General features: G+C 49.7%; 1 protein-coding gene across 4 annotated transcripts in view; it reads right to left on the bottom strand.

The window, feature by feature from the left end:
- Positions 1-3,804: 3,804 nt before the first annotated feature.
- The window catches only part of AMBRA1 (autophagy/beclin-1 regulator 1), a 154,981-nt gene continuing 137,976 nt past the window's right edge, over positions 3,805-20,809 (bottom strand). For 3 of the 4 annotated variants that reach the window (XM_014950367.1, XM_014950365.1, XM_014950366.1), the window contains 3 exons: positions 16,222-16,314; positions 14,433-14,626; positions 4,914-5,407 (listed from right to left, as the gene is read on the bottom strand). In XM_014950367.1, the coding sequence (XP_014805853.1) occupies positions 4,914-5,407; positions 14,433-14,626; positions 16,222-16,314 (781 nt within the window). Of the gene's footprint in view, positions 5,408-14,432; positions 14,627-16,221; positions 16,315-20,809 lie in introns of all 4 variants that reach the window. The other variant, XM_014950364.1, reaches the window with a different exon arrangement.

Here is a 20,809-nt window from a genome sequence, read left to right as displayed (position 1 = left end):
AAAGCGTTGCTCTTCAGAGGTTTGGCAGAAGGAAAGCCTCAAGGTGCCCTCTCCGGGATGCCGGCTCCTGGTGGGGCGGGAGCTGATGCCCGGGGAGGACAGCTTGATCCCCACCAGCTCCTACCTCTGCTGGCCACCAGCACCAACCGCTGGAAAGGCAAAAGGAGCAGGAGCCGAGGGAGGTACCGGGGAACAGAGGAGGTGCTTCTCTTCCAGACGCTGCGGGGAAAAAACTCCCTGTGCTCTCCTGGGGCGCACCGAGTGGGCTGTAACGAGCCTCCCCCCTATTAGCACGGCGGGAGGCAGGCAGCAGCAGCAGGGCAGGGAGGAGAGAGGCCTCTGCTCCCGGGGGCACCCCCATTAATGGGCTGGCAGAGGGTGGCAGCTGGAAACGAAAGGTTGCCCTGTCCCACCCTGTCCCCAGCCACCCTCCAGTGCCCAGGGCCCCCTCCACGCAGAGGCAGCATGACATTTACGTGCTGCACACCCAGATCCCAATTAGAGGTGGATGGCTCACATGCCGCCTGCTTTAATTAATTTGCCTGTTCCCGCTGGAGAACAGCTTCTCTTGACAGATTGGGATGGAGCAAAGAGGGCAGCAGCCCCAGCAGAGGGGCTGGCTGTGGGGGCTCAGCACTGGTGCCATGGGGGCAAAGGAGGCTCCCCCTGGCCACCAGGTAGAGCTGGGGTCCCAGCACCACCTGGTTAGTGTCACCCCATGGACATCCCACGCCGGACACACGTGGGTACGGTGTAGAACTTCCAAATGGAGGTGCTGGAGACGGAGCAACGGGCCAGGAAAGGAGAGAGGGCGGGAAACACAGGACTTGTAGGGATAAGCACATCTCACCACTTTGCTGTATCCAACCCCCAGGGGATGCCAGGTCTCCCCTCACCAGCTGGTTTGGTCCCAGGCTCCAGGATGCTGGAGCATTCACCGGCTGCAGCAGTGCCCGTGCAGATTAGTGCTGTGAAGGATTTGCACAAAAGCCCCCTTGCCGCACAGCAGCTCCAACCACTACCTCCTCCCACTGTCCCAAGGCTTCTGGCTCCTTCTCTCTTCCTAGCTAACCTAAATAATCTTGTATCTTCAGCGGTTTCCCTCCTCTTCCAGCTCATTAGTGCTTTCAGAGAACACTGGCTCCTACCAAACCTGACCAACCCACCATTAACCTCTTTCCGCACCAAGAATTGGTTGTTACTTTTGACTCCAATTCCCAACTCAAACAGCTTCCACCTCCAGGAGGACTCTACCCCTCGCCCTTGAGATGACTAAGTTTCTTTAATAGCTTCTTGTGAGGGACTTTTATCAAAAGCCTTTTGAAAGCTAAATAAAATTCTCTGCGCCGTATTTCTCCTTTCCCCAGGATTTTGTTAGCACATCGAAAGGCTCCTGACAGGCTGGGGCTGGCTGAGAAAAGCTTTGGGTTTTGGAGATTATTTCCTGCTCCCAAGCAGCAAAGCTCTCGTTTGGCCTCCTAAATTGGGCCAGCGAGCAGGCACAGCTCTGGTTTGGTTTCCTCGGTGGCTCCTGGCCTGGTGATTTGGCCTGGCGCGGTGTTGCCACACTGCAGTGAGGAGGTAAGTGGTGGGGAAGGTGACCTCTGCCACCACTGTGCTTGTCCTGGACGTGGACAATCCCACGGCCTCCCATTCTGTGGAAGGTCTCCAAGCCTCCACTCATCGTGGAGATCCAAGGGTGTTGCTGCTCAAGGCCACAGGTCAGCTCAACCCTGCCCAAACCAACCAAGGATGAGCGCTGGGCCAGGACAGGGTAGTCCAAGGCAGAGAGAGTTTTGTTCCACAAGAAGTAGGGAAGGCATAAGAAATATAATGTATTGGGGGTGGTGGTGGGGGAGAAGTGAGTCCACAGCAGAAGTGTGCTCAATTTTCCCTCTAGTCCTCCCCTCTTCCCACCCACCCATCTCCCTCCATCAGGTCTCAGGAAGGGATGGAAATGGAGCTTGGCAGATTTTAGGTCGGAAACAAAAAAAAGCATTTGCTGCTTTCTCCACATATGAGCCCACAGCTGATAGCACTTGCTTAATTGTGTGGCCACAGCAGGTCATCTACAGGGCATGTCCAAGGAAGTATCTGAAGATTAACCCACCCACACCCACCCTACCCGCTGTTCCCACTTAAGAGTCAGGCTGTGGCTGTTACCAGCCTTTGGCCCAGAGCTACAACGTGGGTTAGGAGAAACATCAAAGCTGCCTGCTCTGATCAGGCCTCCATCCTTACCTCATCTGGAAGAGTTCCTCCAACAAGCCTCAAATGGAAAGCTGCTTTGGAGCTTCAGAGATGTCCTGAGTCGATGTCAAAGACAGCAGCTGTGGTTTGCTCCTGCTGGAGCTCATTACCTGCTCTGCCACCATCTCCAATGGCAGGTCTGGACCAAGGGGAAGTCCTCAGCAGAGCAGGCTTCAGGCCTGGCCAGAGCGCCCAGGAATGGTGCACGCCAGGCCTTTGAGAAGCTGCCAACACTAGCATGAAGCATACCAGAAGACCTTCCTCCAACTGGGATGGAAATTTTTCTGTAGGTAGCTTGGCTTTTGGCTACAGAAATGGACATCTGTAAATGCTCTGCAAAACATCTACCAAGAACTGGCCTCAAGATTCTTCCAGGAATCGTGCAGGGAGAGGGAAGAAGTGCCAGGTTGAGCTGAAGCAGAAGCAGGTTGTTGTTGGTTTTTTTTTTTTTCCAGGCTCTGTTTTAGTTTGTTTTGAAGCAGAGCAGTAAACAGCTCTGCCTAGACCTGCACCGCCCTGTCTGCCCAAGTCTTCAGCTGAGACACAGCTCCTCCAGCTCTCAAGTGCCAGCACATCCTCAGGCCACCACCGAGGCAACACAGGGATGCAGGAAACCTTCCTCACCACACAAGGGAATCCCGTTTTTCAGGCTGCTCTCCTGTCAGATTGGGGATGTGGTTGGCTCAGGGCAGGTTTTAGAGCCTCATTAACACTCCGCAACGAGGCCTGGCAGCAGCTGATTTGATTTAAGGTTCATTTCCAGGCTGTGATTTAAGAGAAGATTTGCTTAATGTTCTCTAACAGACTCTTCTGACTGGGAGCTTGAGTGCTGCCTAATGACAGCCTTATTTATTGTAATGTCTCTGCAGCGCAGAGCCGAGAGGAGCCAGGCAGGAGCGCGGCAGGTGCTCAGACAGCAGGGGAAGCATCCCTCACCGCCGACTGGGAACACCGGGGCTGAGTGCTGCCTAATGACAGCCTTATTTATTGTAATGTCTCTGCAGCGCAGAGCCGAGAGGAGCCAGGCAGGAGCGCGGCAGGTGCTCAGACAGCAGGGGAAGCATCCCTCACCGCCGACTGGGAACACTGGGGCGGGCATTCCTTCATCCACAACAGCCAGATGCTGCATCCCTTTTGGGTTTTTTTCTGCTCTGAGAGATGGGGAAGACAGACCTCTCTCTGCTTGCCAGAGACAGACAGCACTGCATCTCTACCTACCTTTTGAAGCGGGATGGGAGAAGCACTCCCCTCTCTCCCTGATGCAGCACTTGGGTGATAGGAAACTTCTGGAGAGCCTGTTCATCTCCAGACTGGTTAAAAGGCAATTTGCAATCAAGACTCCCAAAAGCTCCTCCCTGTTTCCCAGTTTTGGGTTTCCAACTCTAAGGGTGAGGCTGCCTTCCTCCTGGAAAAGGGGTGGCCGTCATCTGAGGTTTGTAAGCTGTGTCCATCATCTGAGGTTTGGAAGCTGCCTTAAGCTTCTGAGCTAGATGTACCCATCTCAACGCCGAACGCGGGGACAACCACCACACCAATGAAGACAGGAGGTCAAGCAAGGGTTTGTCATATTTTAATGACATTGATCTTTGGTGTTTCCCTCGTTAGCACTCACGCTCTCCCCGTCCTTCCTCCACAAGCCTGCTAGGGATGGAGAGTTACAAACGAAAAGGAAAATCACATTTGAGACTAAAAACAAAATATCAGAGCCTTGATTTCTCCACTAGAAACTACATGTACAAGGTCAAGATTTCACATGCAACACCTTACATCACAGACTCATACCTCACACCCTGGCCTGGAGCTGAGAGACACTTCCTGCCCCCTGCCAAGGAGGTTTTTGCTCAGTCCTGGCACCACCAAACCCCTGGGCTGGCTCACTCATGTTAATATTGGCACAGCTTAGAACATCCTTGCTTGAACTGCATCCTGACTAGAGAGCAGTAGCCCCTGTCCCTCCACCCATCTACACAGCAGCTCTGCTGAGATTTCCGGCCAAGTATTGAACTAACTCTCTACAAAGGAAAGATCCCCACCTGTGAGCAGATCCTGAGCCACACAGGTTTTGGCAAAGCCCAGCTCTTCCCAGAAAAGACCGCAATGCAGGCAGGAGGGATCTCAGAACACCACCTTCTGAGCAGTGCTGTGCCACCGAGCGGGACTGTGGCCTGGAAGACTCCTCCACTCCAGCCCTGGAGCTGGAGCATCACACCCAGGTTTGTGTGGTAGGACTGCCTATCTCCAGAAGGATGCTGCAGGCTCCTTTCCCTTTCTTCATTCTACTCATCGGCCCCGGGGGCATAAAAGGGGCAGGAAAGAGGAAAGGAAAGAAACTTTACAAAGGATGACACTGACCAAATTGCAGGGTTAGGGCTGAGCTCAGGGGATCCCACGGGGCTTCCAAAATCTGCATCAGGTGCAGCCAGCATGGTTCATGCTCCTCTTAACTCTTCAGCCGTGGGGATGTTGGAACTTAGGTACCCTTTCTTCCCCATGGCTTCCCATGCAGTCCTTATCCTTTCCCACTCACCCAGGATAGAGAAGCCCTCGGAAACACCAGCATCCTGTCAGAGCCACACGTCCCTACTCTTCCAGCTCCTGGCCAGCTGTGAGGTACAGGTCTCTGCTGAGCAGTACAAGGGTAGCACCAACACACAACTCAATCTCTACCTGTTCCGCGACTCCCCACTGGTGCTCTCATTACTATAGAAGTTGGTACTGTCAGGAAGATGGTTATTATTAGTTAGGTCACTGTATTCAATTGGTCCCTCAGTGTCCATGGAGGACTGGGCCTGCTCTGGGAGGTCCACATCACCGGCGCTTTGTCCTTCGCTCCCCCCGGGGGCTGTCCGCGGGCTCAGGCCGTGCTCTGCCAGCTGCATGGACTCCGAGAGGATCCGTCCCTCCAGCTCAGCTGCCAGCTGCTGCGAGGTGGACTGCTGGGCCGACGTGCCCTCAGCTCCTCCAGTGGACTCCCCACCGGTCTGAGAGCTGCGGTGGATCCGGTGGCTGACAATGATGTTGTTGCCAAAGCCGCCCATGGACGCCATGGTGGTGCTCTGCTCCCGCTGGACCACGGCGGTCATGCCACCTTCTGCCATCAGCCTCTGGATCCTGCTCAGGGCATCTTCCCCGCTGGCCCCGTATTCAGGACCTTCACCTGTAAGAGAAAGCAGAAGCAACCTTGGTGCACAAAGCAAACGACAACACCAAGAGAAAGCATTTCATCCTTTTTCCTGGTAGAGTCTAATGACGGTGATACCAAGAACAGTGGCTCAAGCTTCTGATTCAGATGGTGGGCTCGATGGAAGAAAAACCTTGCTGTTGGTTTGGTTATGAGGGCAGGCCATAGCACTATGGTTGGACTAGATGATCTTTAAGGTCCCTTCCAACCTAGACAATTCTATGATTCTATGTCGAAGCCTTGGAGAAGCAGCTCTTATCTAGCCATGCAGGTGGGGAAAAAAAGCCATGTCCAAGAGGCAGTGTGTTTTCTCACAGCTGCAGAGACAGTCCAGCCAGAGGCAGGAAGAAAATCCTCAGTTTGCACTGCAATAAACCCAACATTTCACCATGGTGTTACAGAGTCCTGTGGGTTTTCCTACTCGGCCTGTTTGAGAACACCCTAGGCAGATGACATGATGGCAACCTCCCCAGTATTGGAGAGGACACAGGCAGTTGGCCAAGAGCAGACAGCAGCTACAGAACATGGCCTGTGCTTCCACATCACCTATGATCAAGGAAAGGTCAAGCGTGTAGGCTCCTGCTCCCCTTGACTGGTATTTTTTAAGGAATGCAAAAAACATTTCTTAAGACCTAGAGTCTTAGTCTACTCTATCTCTGAGTCTTTCCTTCAGAGTCAGGCTGTACTGAGCTCTGAGGCACCGTCACATGCCTTGGTTGCTGAAGATTACTTTTGAAGAACAAAATCTCATAGAAAAAGTCCATGTAGCAGATTGAATCCCCATGGCAGGAAGGTCCAAGCCCAGTTCTGTTTCCCAGCATTCTCCTTTCGCTACAAACTTTACCCAGACCATTTGGGGAAAACAATCTGTAATCATAAACTGCTAGAATCATTCCACAGTGGGATCCTGACGACTCTTATTAAAGAGATAAATCTCACTCCCAGCCCCATGAAGCTATCACAGTGCTGATTAGAGGAGAGGAGAAAGCCATGAGCTCTCCTGGCACCAAGGAAATGAACGCAAGTGTCAACAAGGCTAGATGTAGGTAGGAGTTAAAACACAATAAAAAACAACATTCCACACTGACTAGGAAGTCAAAACTGCTTGGGGCTGTAGGGTGGAGATCACATCTCCAACGTGGGAGCTGGGGTAATTCAGCACAGTCTACATGATGCCACTGTAGAGGTTCCTTTTATAAAAAAGCAAGATAGTTAAAGCTCTTAAGATGTTATGCAGTCAGTCAGTGACAGGTTACTCCCTTTCCTTATGGGCTCAGTGGTACTTGCATCAAACACCACCGTCTTCCTCCACCCCAGGGTATGGCTAATGTCATCTTCAAGCAAGTCTGCTGACATACTGCCCCGCTGTAGAGTTACTATGGACATTAAGGGCAAATTTAATTCCCTTTCTGCTAGGAATGTAGTAAGCCTGCTATATCCACTCTACAGAGAGCCATTACATAGCTCCTTGGTTAGAGCACCAGTGAGACCACAGAGACACCAGTAACCACATCAGAATCTGGAGGAGTGAGCAAGAATACCCCTGGGCAGAGCCTGACCCACAACTCCAGCAGAGAAATGCTGTTCAGCTGAGACCATACAGAGGCAGCTATTAGAATGGAAACTTCAGTCGAAAAACACGCATGGCAAGGGATATGGAAGCATTAATTATGAGCAGAAGTAAGTGGAAGGTCTGAAAAGCATGGTTTTGGATTCGGTCATCGCTTCCTTCTAAGGGCATAGTCGTAAGTGCTTTGTTACCAACCATCTGGCCAGGCCAGGGAGGAAGGGTGAGAAAGCCAAGATGTGCAACTTGGCTGAGAGACACACACCAGCCAGCTCTCCCCACCCAGGTCCTGCAACAGCAGGTACCGTGCTCTTGACAGGTTACTTCCCATAAACTAGCCCAATGCAGGAGCGTTGGAACAGCAAAATGGCAAGAATGCCCAGGTGATGCTCCTCAGCATCCCAAACGTGTGCTTCCCCAGAAGAGTCCATGCAGGCAGCGCACACTGTAGCACCCCCTCCTCTTCCCTGCCTGTTCACTACCACATGCCACAGCTCAATTTCCAGTTGAAAACCAGCAAGGGCTGATGCCACAGCAGAAATCAGCACGCCATGAAGCCTTCAGATGAGGAGCACGGAGATACAGCAGTGTGGGACATTCCAGAAAGACAGCCCCGTCAAGGGCCAGAAGCGAGCCTCATCATTCACCTCTGCTTTGGGGGTTGTCCTCCTCCTTCCACCCCCCGCCCCAGGTTTGGGTGGGCAACAACTTTGGATGACTGGGGTTCAGAGCAAAGCTTCCCGAGCCATTTCCCCTGAGCTGAGCTGCAGCACAGATTCACACACAGCCCCTTTTCCACTGCCTGGTGACTCCCACACACGTTCTTTCACCAGGCTGCCAGTGCAGACTACATCAGGACCCGCTGCGAGAGCAGAATAAGCTCCACTGCCATTTGGTGGAGGGTTCAGAGCGTGCACACAGGAGCTCACCCCAAACCACCAGCAACGCTGTCGTAAACCCCACACCTCAGACAGCAGCGGCCAAACCAGCCAAGGCGGGGGGAACACAGAAAATCCCCATATTCGGGACACTTTTTGGTTTTTTTCAGACTCCAAAGGGTTTAGGCAGATCCACAGCACGAACCTGAGCTTGTGCAGGAGTAGGCTAAGTGACAGCACATCTAATTCTCCATGGAGAAAAGGCAATTTCTCTCATTTTCTTGCTCAAAACTCCATTCTGATCTCCCAGGCTCTGTAGAATCCTTTATCTTAAGCTCTCATTCCTCTAAGCCTACCTTCTAAGCTCAGAACAATAGAAAAACCTCACAGAGCGCTACTTCTAGACAAAATCTAGAAAACTGAAAAGGCTTTAGGCAGATCCACAGCACAAAGCTGAGCTTGTGCAGGAGTAGGCTAAGTGACAGCACATCTAATTCTCCATGGAGAAAAGGCAATTTCTCTCATTTTCTTGCTCAAAACTCCATTCTGATCTCCCAGGCTCTGTAGAATCCTTTATCTTAAGCTCTCATTCTTCCAAGCCTACCTTCTAGGCTCAGAACAACAGAAAAACCTCACAGAGCGCTATTTCTAGACAAAATCTAGAAAACTGTGCTAACCAGCTCCAGATAAAGTATGTGAAGTAGCAGCATAAGTGTAACACCTGCCAATTCATCCTCCACATAGGCTGTCCCTGTATCAGAACCCATCACAGAGCAGGAAGCAATCTCCAGAGACAGTCTCCATCTATTTTTTTGGACGGGGACACAAGTTCTGTGCCTGACAGGAGAGAAAAGCATCACCCGTGGTTCCCTTCCACAATACAATTATTAGTGTCCACAGTGCTGTGTTTACAAGTTCTGTGCCTGACAGGAGAGAAAAGCATCACCCATGGTTCCCTTCCACAATTCAATTAAGTATTAGTGTCCACAGTGCTGTGTTCCTACAAACCTTTTCTGCTCTAACCAAAGTGACCTTTCCAGAGGTCCAGAACCCCATCTGTCCCACACACAGAAATAAAACCTTACTCTTGAGAGTAATTATCTCGAAGACCAGGGTTTTTTTGTCAATCTAACTGACTGGCTCCAACATTTAACAAAATACTCCCCAGCTAATGCATCCATCTCCAGAAGTCCTCTGCCACGCTGCTCCAGCAAGACAAGAGTTTGGCACAGAAGACTGCAAAGGTGCAACATCTGGCAAACTTTCAATGGAGCTGGGCATCAGGCAGAAGCATTTCCACTCTTAAACGAAGTGGTCTCTGGAGTATTTATGGGGAAGACAACTTGTTTATCTCTGGGCACGGATGGCACACACCTGATAAAGAGCAAAGCCCACGGAAGCAAGGACGAGATGGGGCTCCTCTGTGGCTGTGTGATATATCGACATTGCTCTTGTATTTTTTTTCTAATTTTCAGCTTTCCTCTTTCTAAAACCAGCAGTAGTTAGTAGCCAGGCTTGCAAACAAAGCTTCAAAATTAGAACTAAGAGTAAGCACTGCGGAGTCTTCAGAGAACATGGAATAATAGCTCTGAGGTGTGAGCTGACCCACTAATTCAGATGCTCAAAGATAAAAATATCAGCATTTTTAAATGAATTCACTCCTTGCATAGAACAGGAAAGGGAGGGTCACACCACACCACAACCAGCTATGAATAATCACATTTCCCTTAGTGCTAGAAGAAATACTACCAGCTACTTTTCTCCCCAACCAAGCTCAGAAGCATATTCATCTTTCCCTTTCTGAGGCAGCTAATCCAAACAACTCCACCGAACTCAGAAAAGACCTAACTGCTTTGACTTGTAAAGAAGTTCTTAGCGATACCTCACCTTGGTGATTCGTACGAGTGAAACTTATTTTTGTAACCAGAGTTTAAAAGTAGCCCCCATAATGTAATCCCAAGAGAGCCAGGTACTCGGAGCAGCTCGCACTGGAAAGGCTTGCGCAGCGCGTGCTTCTAGAGCCCAATTCTATTTTTTAGGTAGTGCTTTAAAGAGAAACTGAAATTTGCAGTTCTATAGGACGTGTGACGCACGTTTTACAGATGGACGGGCAGATGAAAGGCTAAGGGATCTACCCACGTTTCTACTTGGAGAAGGAGAGGCAGATCTGGAAGCTGATCCCTGGCTGCCCCGCTTCCCATTCGCACACTAATCGCACCAAAGTCACATCCCATCTGACAACAGCACTGCAAGAAAGCCTTCAGCTGATGGAAAACAACGTCTTTCTTCTTAGCATTCATGAGGCTCAGCTGGGGGTTGGGTACTCCTGCCCATGCAGCACCCCGACACATGGTCCTAATGTCTCAGATGAAATAAATGCCATCGCGTGCAGACGCACTGACTCTGCTCCTAAGTGCTCCTGCAGCATCCTCAGGATGTTTTGCTTACACCAGGGGAAGTTTCGCTTGCGTGTGCTGCCTTTTCACTACTAAAGTTTAAATAGACCGAATCCCACAAACTCGAGCCTTCCTTTTACAGCCCTTTTCCCCTCCTCAAAACCGTCTGCTGCAACCTCTGAAAGCAGTTGGACAGATTGGAAATTTGTACTGGCTGCTGAGAAGCACTTCACCCAAATAGGTTAAAAACTGTATATGGCACGACAGTAGTCAATATGTTGCTCCCCCACAGACACATGTGCCTACTTGCACAATGAGCCTTGAGCTAGCTATCCCAATTTTAAGCCCCAAAGGCAATGCAGATGATAGGAATTGAGATTACAATTGCCCTTCTGTTATTAGGAAAATTTTTTTCACTGAAAGGGTCATCAGCCATTGGAATGGGCTGCCCAGGGAGGTGGTTGAGGCACCATCCCTGGAGGTGTTCAAAAGACGGGTTGATGTAGTGCTGGGAGGTATGGTTTAGTGATGGTGATGCTTCTTGTTTGTTGTGCGGGTGTCTGTTTTTGTCAAAGTCAGGTTGACGGTTGGACAAGATGATCTTTAAGGTCCCTTCCAACCTAGAAGATTCTGTGATTCTGTGATCTCCATCAACAGTTGGTGTTTTTTTTCCACACGTGGCTTATTTTTTTCTTTTTAAACAACTGGATTACCTGAAAGATGTACTGATGTATTGTCAATAGCCAGGGGACAGCATGGGTGTGCCATCAAGCAAGTGTCCTGAAGGGACCTCTGCAAAGGTCCTCCAGCCCTGCGGCGGCACCTTTGGCACGGCTGTGGTCCCTGACAATCACTGCCACTTGCACCCCAATCCACAGATCCAGCAGCCTGGACAAGCAGCAGCCACAGCCTGGGAATTACAGCTGCTAAAGGTTAAAGCTTCGGGCCATTAAAGCTCATTAGGCATTTTTCTTGGGTTTTGAGTGACATTTAATTTGCCAGTTGAATACCGATCCCTCCCCCACTGTGCCCGTCCATTTGCAAGGGAGAGGGTAGCATAACTCCCAACAGACTGTTCCTAATTCAGAGCGCCTCAAAATTACAACTCCATCACAATTTCCACTATGTCTGGCAGCTTAAAAGAAATTAGGAGACAGCTGAAACACCGAGGCATTTCTTGGTGCCTTCTCCTAGTTTTCTCTCAACTCTTAACTCGCTTTTGCTTTATGTGTGGCTTGGGAGCAAGAGTTCACCAGGTAGCTATCAGCTGCTGCAATGCAAAAAGATACAGACATTTAGAGGGATTCACTTCTAATAAAGTCATCATATACTCATTCCTCCAAAGGAGGTAGAAAGATAATCAGAACAGCAAAGTCCCCGCAGAGCTTTGCATGAGAAAAGGAAACTATTTATACCCGCACAGAGCTTAATTAGATTTCTGATGCAATTCTGCATACTTCTTTTTTTTTTTTTTTTTTCTGTACAGTAAGCACATATCTGCAAGAAATGCCCTGAGCTAAAATTCCCCACAACAGCAGGGCAGACAGGACACAGGAAAAACCCACTCTTGGGGGTAGCACTAGCCTTTCTTTTATTTTATTTTTCTGAAACATTCAAGGGGTTTTTGGGGTTTTGTTTTGGGTTCCCCCTCCCACCCCCTGATGACAACGTGATAACTAAAACACTATCCTTTACATTACTCAGAATCACATCTGATTTATCCATTCTGCTGCTGATAATACTGCTAAAGCCTTTACGTAGTGATTTACATCTTCAAAGCCCCATACAAAACACTAATTAATCTTCACAGCCCCTGGTGTACTGTACTATGGGAAGATTTATTCCCATTTGGTAGATGATTAATAATTTGCCCTAGGTCACACACCAAGCTAGTGGTAGCACATTTTTTTTTTCCCCTTTTTCTTTTTCCTCCTCCCCTTCTTCCTGTCCCTGACATCCAGATCCTGCTATTAGGGAACACTGTTTTCCTTTTCAACAGGCAAAGAGTTATGGTAGATACAGCGGGGAAATTAACCCTCCAGAAAAGCAGTGCAGCATCTAATCTAGCCTGCCTGAACGCAGTGGATGAGCACCACAAGTGTTTATGAAGCTGGAAATACAGTAACCATAATGCCTCAAGCAATGGGGCTCAAGTATAATGTGAAGCCCAAAGACTCCTGGATGAACCAGGCCACCGATGCCCCGAGTCCCTGGCTGAGGTGTTGGTAACAGCAGCTGAAAATTTGTCTTTCTGCTTCACGGTAGGTCCTTGTACTCTTCCTCTGTCATGTTTTTTGGATCCTACACGCTCCTGGTAGTTTATCTCTTGACAGCTCCCTGCTTCGAGCTGCTCTTGAGCTTTTGCACAGCGATTTCCACCGAGGATGCAATTGGTGGAAGAACTGATCAACTACAAGGTAAGACTACTTGGCTCCATCTCCAGTGCATGCATCCATACCAGAATAACTCCTTTGTCCTAAAGATCCTTAAATAGTAGACAGGAGTGTGACAGCCCATTTTACAGGTGAGACCACTTGCAAGGGGACATGCAATAAGTCAGCGTCTTACCCAGAAATTACACCAAATGTGGAACCCACCAATCTTCTTCCAAGCAAGAAAGGGAGACAAAGAGACATCTCTGTCCTAGGCTTTTTATCTACATTCTTTTTCTTCCAAACGCTATATATTTCTCTCCTTTGCAGAGATACCCTGCCCAAAGCACTGGTAAAGGACAAGCCTTCCCTATTTCACGGAATTGTCAGAGTTAGAAGGGACCTCTAGAGATCATCTGGTCCAACTCCCAACTAGACATTTCATTAAGGTCTAGTTAAAAACTATGTTCTAGGCCTGAAAACTGAAACATTAATTAGAAAGAATGAGATAATGAAGCCTTCAGATGACTGCAGGACAGCAGCAGAGAGAAGCAGCACTGGAGAACTCCACTGGTTTCACAGAGCACAGAAAGACCCCCAAGCCCGAAGCATCAGCCATCATGGCCTTGATGCAAGAAGGTCCCACGCTGTACCCTGTTCTCAGCCTACATACCACATTCAGTGGAAGAACCAGGTCCCACAAGTTCAGCATTTGTCCAGACATTTACGTTCCAGCCTTACTCATATGCCCTCAACTGTACCAACCTTCCAGGGAGGTTAATCCCAGCTCTGCTGAGAGAAGCAGATGGGAAACTCCACAGGTCAGGAATCTGCCTCTTAAGAGAAGAGCTGAGATCAGAGAAACACAAAGCTTCAGCGCACATGCTGGATGGTCCACAACAGAAACTGTGGAAGAGTTGCATGCCAAAAAGCCTCTTTCAGAGTGACAGAACACAAACAACCACACAGGCACAAACAAGCACGTCATGGGCTCCCTCCCAAAGTCAAGTGGGTTCATCATTAACCAAAACCTTCAAAATTGTCCCCTTGATTTTCTCTGTCTTTCCTATGTATACACTGCCCGACTCCTTCCCAGCCAAGCCTTCAGAGCTGGATTCAAGCCCAATGCTATAGTATAGAGGCAAGAAGCACAGAGAAAATCACCACGCTTTCAAAAGATGAGTGATTTTATCATTAGGGAATTGCACATCATCTGCTGCCAGCTCTTTACATGACGGTAAGTTTTCCTGGTCTGGAAAACACTAGAGGCTCTTCTGAATGGCTGACCTGGACACTCATCACAGCCTTCATTGATCAGACTAAACAGAATACTCACACTTACTTTGTAAGAAGTGTTTTACAGTATTTTATTTTGTATCCAGATGCTGAGCTTGTGAAGCCCGCACAGGTTTTAGATGCAGAAGTTTAAGGACCAAGCTAAGCTCTAACAGAGAGGCAGAAAGGATAATTCTTAGCAGTTTGCTGCTTCACTGATGGTTGGGGTTCAGGAGATTCGTGAGGAGTGATGGCAGCACAGCTGATTCTACAAAGACACAACGATCTGGAGAAGAGCTCACTTTGTCCTCTAAAAGCACGTGAAAAAAGCAACTTTGTTCATACGGACAGAGATTCACTCTCCTGATCATCTCGGCCTGGCTTCAGGCCAATTAGGCTGGAGAAATCTTTGCTGAAGGGATAACAGGAGTGTTCAAAATGCACTGACAGGATGTGGAACCTCCTCACTCACCAGGTAAGCTTTGTCAGATAAATCATTGCTTGGGCTCCTACCTTCTCCAGTCCCTGCAGAGGCGGATTCCTGCTCCTGTACCTCCCTCTCCGTCTGAGTCTCGGCATTCTGCAGCTGAGGTGCCAAGGTCTGGGTACCCTGCGAGGTCACAGAGGTGGGGGGGTTTCGGGGTTGCAGGCCTATGGCATTCATCAGGCCCATGTCCCTGTCTGTCCTCCATGTGGCTCTGCTGGTTCTGAAAAGAGAGAAAAACAAGTAAGACCGGGAGCATTGGAGGCAACGTGCCCCAGCAAGATTGAAGCGTTCACCAGAGCCTCTCCTTACCTCCACTCCAACCAGGCACTGAGCAGATGGGGCTGGAGAGAACTGTGACCTATTTGCACACACACAGACACCCCTCTCCAGCCTCAGCTGGCTGCTCTCTTGAGGTTGAAGCCAACAGAGTCTTACAGTCCACTCACCCTTCCACAGAAGCAGCGTGTCTGACAGGCACAGAGAGATATCTCTGCAGCATCCCGGTGCCTGCAGAACAACTCTGACTCGGGGTCAGGGAGTTGAGCAGCCAACACGACGTGCAGTGCAGGACCACAAACACACACACACAACCTCCCTCTGCACCTCGGCAGGGTGGTTTTAACTCCCAAGGACCCAGCCTGTTTCCCTTCCCTCCTCTGGACCTTCTAGTTTGTCAGCATCACAGGGGAATGCACTCCAGCAGGCCTTTCTGCCCCTTCCAGTTGGACAAGAGAAACTCTCTGTTCTCAAGAGCAAACAACAGGAACAGCCTCAAGGCTCATTAGCTTCTTCTTAGAATTGAACAGCTGAAGTGTATGACAAGAGCTGAGTCTTGACAATGCTTGGGTGCTCTTTCCAAAACTGACCTTTGGCTCTAAGTGCTGCGAACGGTAAAGAGATTCTAGGAAAGATTGCCTCGTTCCCAACCTTTTGTCATAAGGTTTTGAAACCTGCCACACTTTTCCTTGCTCTCTCTTTGAGCTAGTTCATTCTTGAGCAGTATTTGTGCCTTCAAGCTGCTCCTAAGCCCATCATGCAAGACTGATATATGTGCTGTCAAAAAATGTGAGTAGTGGCAACATCCACTCATGTAGCAAAGAATTTCTGCTGTCTATTTGTTCAGTCTCAATCAGTTCAAGGCTGTAGGACAGCACAGATGTTGCCCTGTACACTAGCTCATGGCTTCCTTGGGGTCCTGGAGCTCACAATTGAGAAACAAGACACTGCCACCCTCTCGCTGAGAGCAGCTGGCTTAAGGAGAAGCACTCTTCACTAGGACAAGAAGCAAGGGACTGCAGCATCACCCTCGTGTTTAGAATAACTAACGCGTGCATCACCAGCCAGACTGGATGAAGCAGCCAACAGGGCCGTCAAGGGATTCAGCTTTATTTTTAGAGTTTATTGCTGAGAAACAACCATCCCATGACTAGAAACCGAAGGGATGAAAACCAGTCACCGGGACCACCCAATGGATTTCCACCCATCTCTGCAAATTCCCCCATTCTTCAGTTATCCTCCAAAAGCCATTTACTTTTTGATGCCTCAAGCCCCACAAGCTCCTCCCACAGCTTGCTCAAGGACGTTACTGAGGCCATGGATGATACATGTACTTCATAATCACCGGCAGCACTTTTGGGCACTGAATGTCACTTACTGGAAGCAGATCATGTGGCCCAAGCAGGCAGTGTCAGAAGTAGAAAAAAATGGCATAATTAAAGCTGCCAGTGCTAAGGGAACACAGAAGTGGTTGCTGTCAGACGTAACAAAAGCAGCAGAAAGGGTCAGATCTCTCTAACCCGTACCCAGGAGACTCACCCGGGCCGCTCAGTGCTCCTGCTGCTGGAATGCACAGCGAAGACGTTCTCATTCAGCTGGTCCCAGTGGTACTCAACTCCAGAGTTTAAGGCCCTTGAAACACCAAAGAAGGAAAAAAAAAAAGGATTAGTATGGCAGGACACTCCTCCAGCCAGCACACATTACGTCCCCACAACACGAAGGACAGCGTTGATTCCTGCCCTACAGAAACCGCAGATTTAACTCAATTCACGTTTTCGTTAAAAGGGTTCATCACCATAAACAGTCTTGCAAACAGGGAGCACTGTAATACCCAGATTGCTCCGGAATATTCCATGAGTTTCAATTCAACGTTAGCACCGAGGCACAGCAAGGGGAGCAGAAAGATTTTCAGGAAATGAAGACATACAACTGTGTGTATAAAATCAGGTTACCCTAACTCCAAGTGACTAAACAAAGAATTGGAATGGGAAGGCCAATTCTCTCTGTGGTGCCTGCCAGCATTTCCTGCACTAGGTAATGCTGAGTAAAACACTGCTCTTATTTGACATTTCGTTTCTTCACAAATGGTTCTCATTCCACCTATAAATAAATCTCTACACAGCCCTCTCACTGACAGTCACTGTGGAGCAAGGGCAGATGTAGAGGAGATTTTAATAAGTTTCCACAAAAGAGTTTGTATCGGATTGACTACCTATGTGTCCTAAAAGTCCAAAACTTGAATTTTACAGCTAATTCAAACCTCACAAAGTTTAACCCGGCCAAGTGCAAGGTCCTACACATGGGTCACAACAATCCCAAGCACAAATATGATTTGGGCAGAGAATGGATTGAGAGCAGCACTGAGGACTTGGGGCTGTTGGTGGATGAGAAGCTCAACATCAGGCAGCAATCTGTGCATCAGCCAGAAAGCCAACAGCATCCTAGGCTGCATCAAAAGCAGTGTGGCCAGCAGGACAAGAGAGATGATTCTGCCCCTCTGCTCTGGTGAGACCCCACCTGAAGTACTATGTCCAGCTCTGGGGCCCCCAACATAAGGAGGACATGGACCTGTTGGAACGGGTCCAGCGGAGGGCCATGAAGATGATCAAAAGGCTGGAGCACCTCTCCTATGAAGACAGGCTGAGAGAGCTGGGGTTGTTCAGCCTGGAGAAGAGGAAGCTCTGAGGAGACAGCAACCTTCCAGTACCTGAAGGGGCTACAGGAGAGAAGGGATCAGGGAGTGGAGTGATAGGACGAGGGGTAAAGGTTTTAAACTCAAAGAGGGGAGATTTAGATTAGAAATCTGGAAGAAATTCTTTCCTGTGAGGGTGGTGAGACCCTGGCCCAGGTTGCCCAGAGAACTTGTGGCTGCCCCATCCCTGGAGGGGTTCAAGGCCAGGCTGAACAGGGCTTTGAGCAACCTGGTCTGGTGGGAGGTGTCCCTGTCCAGGGTTGTTCCAGGGTTGGAACTTGATGATCTTTAAGGTCCCTTCCAATCCAGACCATCCTATGAGTAATGCTATGAAGTTTAACAGAACAGCCAATAATCTGGCAACCTTTCACAGTGCATTTCCCAAAAAGATACGCAAAGCCAGGGCTGGCTAATCACTTCACAGGACTGGGAAAGGTTAACAAAATATCGTAGCAATGTCTGGTCTGGTGGGAGGTGTCCCTGTCCAGGGTTGTTCCAGGGTTGGAACTTGATGATCTTTAAGGTCCCTTCCAATCCAGACCATCCTATGAGTAATGCTATGAAGTTTAACAGAAGAGCCAATATTCTGGAAATCTTTAACAGTGCATTTCCCAAAAAGATACGCAAAGACAGGGATGGCTAATCACTTCACAGGACTGGGAAAGGTTAACAAAATATCGTAGCAATGTATTGTCATCATCACATTATTACTGAAGACGTTGGGCAATCACAGAATCTAAACCACCATAACCAAAATGTTGTTAAGTGCATCTCCCACTATTTCTAAGGCCCTAAAGCTCTTAGACTGGAAGAAGGTAAGAGTGAATCCAGCTTACTCTGTGCCATACAGAAATGCCAGAGGAGGGGCTGTGTCCCACCTCCAGGAGCACTACGGGCTGCATTGCCATGGAAGAGATTTATTTTCTGTAGAGCGTTCTGCCATGCCATGGTGACACCAGCTCCTTAGGAGGTGGCCTAGGAGTTTTGAAACGGCACTTCACAGGACTGGGAAAGGTTAACAAAATATCGTAGCAATGTATTGTCATCATCACATTATTACTGAAGACGTTGGGCAATCACAGAATCTAAACCACCATAACCAAAATGTTGTTAAGTGCGTCTCCCACTATTTCTAAGGCCCTAAAGCTCTTAGACTGGAAGAAGGTAAGAGTGAATCCAGCTTACTCTGTGCCATACAGAAATGCCAGAGGAGGGGCTGTGTCCCACCTCCAGGAGCACTACGGGCTGCATTGCCATGGAAGAGATTTATTTTCTGTAGAGCGTTCTGCCATGCCATGGTGACACCAGCTCCTTAGGAGGTGGCCTAGGAGTTTTGAAACGGTGCTGTGTACCTCCACGTGGCTGCTGGACCTCAGATATGCCCCCCATAGTGCCAGGCAGGCACTTAACAGTGCTTTGCAGCGGGCACAAGGCGAGGAAAGAAGAGACAAGGCCCTGTGCAGAGGGAAGGGAATTGTGTCTGAAGAGCTGAACCCGCATCGCGCTGCAGGCAGCCTCAGAGCATCACCTTAGGGTAGTCCCACAAGTGTCCCAAAGTGTGAAGGAAGAGTTCCAAGTCCCCGAAACGTGAAGGAAGGGTTCAGGGCAAGTAGTCGGTTACAAACGTGGTGTTTTATGTATATCTTTGTCCCTGTAATGAGACGCCTCAGCAGAGCTGGCAAGAACCCCAGCTTAGAGGATGCTGCAGGTCGGACGTGCTGCAATGGGAGAGCTGTGTGTGCTGGAGGCCTTGGGCTGGGCTGCTGGGGGGACAGCACCCCAGGCTGGGACCAAGGGTGAAAGATGGGAGAAAACAGAGGGAAGGGAATTGTGTCTGAAGAGCTGAACCCGCATCGCGCTGCAGGCAGCCTCAGAGCATCACCTTAGGGTAGTCCCACAAGTGTCCCAAAGTGTGAAGGAAGAGTTCCAAGTCCCCGAAACGTGAAGGAAGGGTTCAGGGCAAGTAGTCGGTTACAAACGTGGTGTTTTATGTATATCTTTGTCCCTGTAATGAGACGCCTCAGCAGAGCTGGCAAGAACCCCAGCTTAGAGGATGCTGCAGGTCGGACGTGCTGCAATGGGAGAGCTGTGTGTGCTGGAGGCCTTGGGCTGGGCTGCTGGGGGGACAGCACCCCAGGCTGGGACCAAGGGTGAAAGATGGGAGAAAATTAGGCCAACGACACCACGCACGGGGTCTGTAGGAAGCAATTAGTCATCACTTTTTTCTCTTTTTTTGTGCTGAGCCAGCCCGGCGCTGCGTTACACCCCATGGAAGCAGCTACCGGGGAGATGCTGATTTAACAAAGGCTTCAGAGTTTATTGACAGATGGTAACCTGTCACTAAAACCGTGCCAGTCCCTCCTGCTGCTCCATCCCCTGCCTGCTATACCAAGATTTAGCTGTCACACTGCTGTCTGCAAAGCAGCATGCTCCCTGGGCAAGCCAGACTTTCAGACCCGGTAGGCAAAATTTCCAGAAGAAAAAAAGCCTAGTTTGCTTGTTATCTGCAGCTATTACCTAACAGAGCTAAACTGACCCATGCTCTTCTCCCCCTCCTTCCATGAAGCTTCTTCATGCTTTCCAAAGCGCAGGCAGAGTCCCCAGGCACAGCCACCTACACGGCTGGTGTTCCTCACCAAGGTGCTCTGGGTGCCCTGCTTGCCTTCGCCAGCTCCCAGCTCTAGAAACCAGAAGGTTGAGAAGCTTTCCCTCAGCAAAATGTGAATTGGCAGGATTGACCCCCCTCTCACCCCAAACGCCGCGTTCCTGTACTACACAGAAAGCTCAGCTCCTGTGTGTGGACACACACGTGTCCAAGTCTGATTCACAGAACTGTTGGGAGTGGGAAGGGACCTTCTAGAGATCATCCAGTCCAACTCCCCTGCCACAGCAGGGTTGCCCAGAGCACATCACTCAGGTGGGGCATGAAGATCTCCAGAGAAGGGGACTCCACACCCTCCCTGGGCAGCCTCTTCCAGGGCTCTGCCACCCTCACCCCAAAGAAGTTCTTCCTCAGATTTGAGTGGAACCTCCCATGTTCCAGCTTGTGCCCGTTGCCCCTCGTCCTTTCATTGGGAACCTCTGAAAAGAGTCTGGCTCCATCCTCCTTCAACCCACCCCTTAGATCCTTGTCAGCATTAATAAGGTCTCCCCTCAGCCTTCTCTTCTCCAGGCTAAAGAGTCCCAGCTCTCTCAGCCTTTCCTCATCAGGGAGATGCTCCAATCCCTTAATCATCTTTGTTGCCCTACGCTGGACTCTTTCCAGTAGTTCCCTGTCTCTCTTGAACTGGGGAGCCCAGAACTGGATGCAGTATTCCAGTTGTGGCCTCACCAGTGCAGAGTAGGGGGGAAGAATGACCTCCCTCCACCTGGCAGCGGGCTGACAGGTGGTTTAAAACTCCCATCCCTGCTCCCACCCGTTCTGCAGGGGCTCAC

This window comes from Calidris pugnax, unplaced genomic scaffold (assembly GCF_001431845.1).
Source record: "Calidris pugnax isolate Ruff unplaced genomic scaffold, ASM143184v1 scaffold68, whole genome shotgun sequence".
In the NCBI taxonomy this organism is placed as follows: domain Eukaryota; kingdom Metazoa; phylum Chordata; class Aves; order Charadriiformes; family Scolopacidae; genus Calidris; species Calidris pugnax.
The sequence above is the reverse complement of the archived record's forward strand: the minus strand, read 5'-3'. Positions and strand labels throughout refer to the sequence as shown.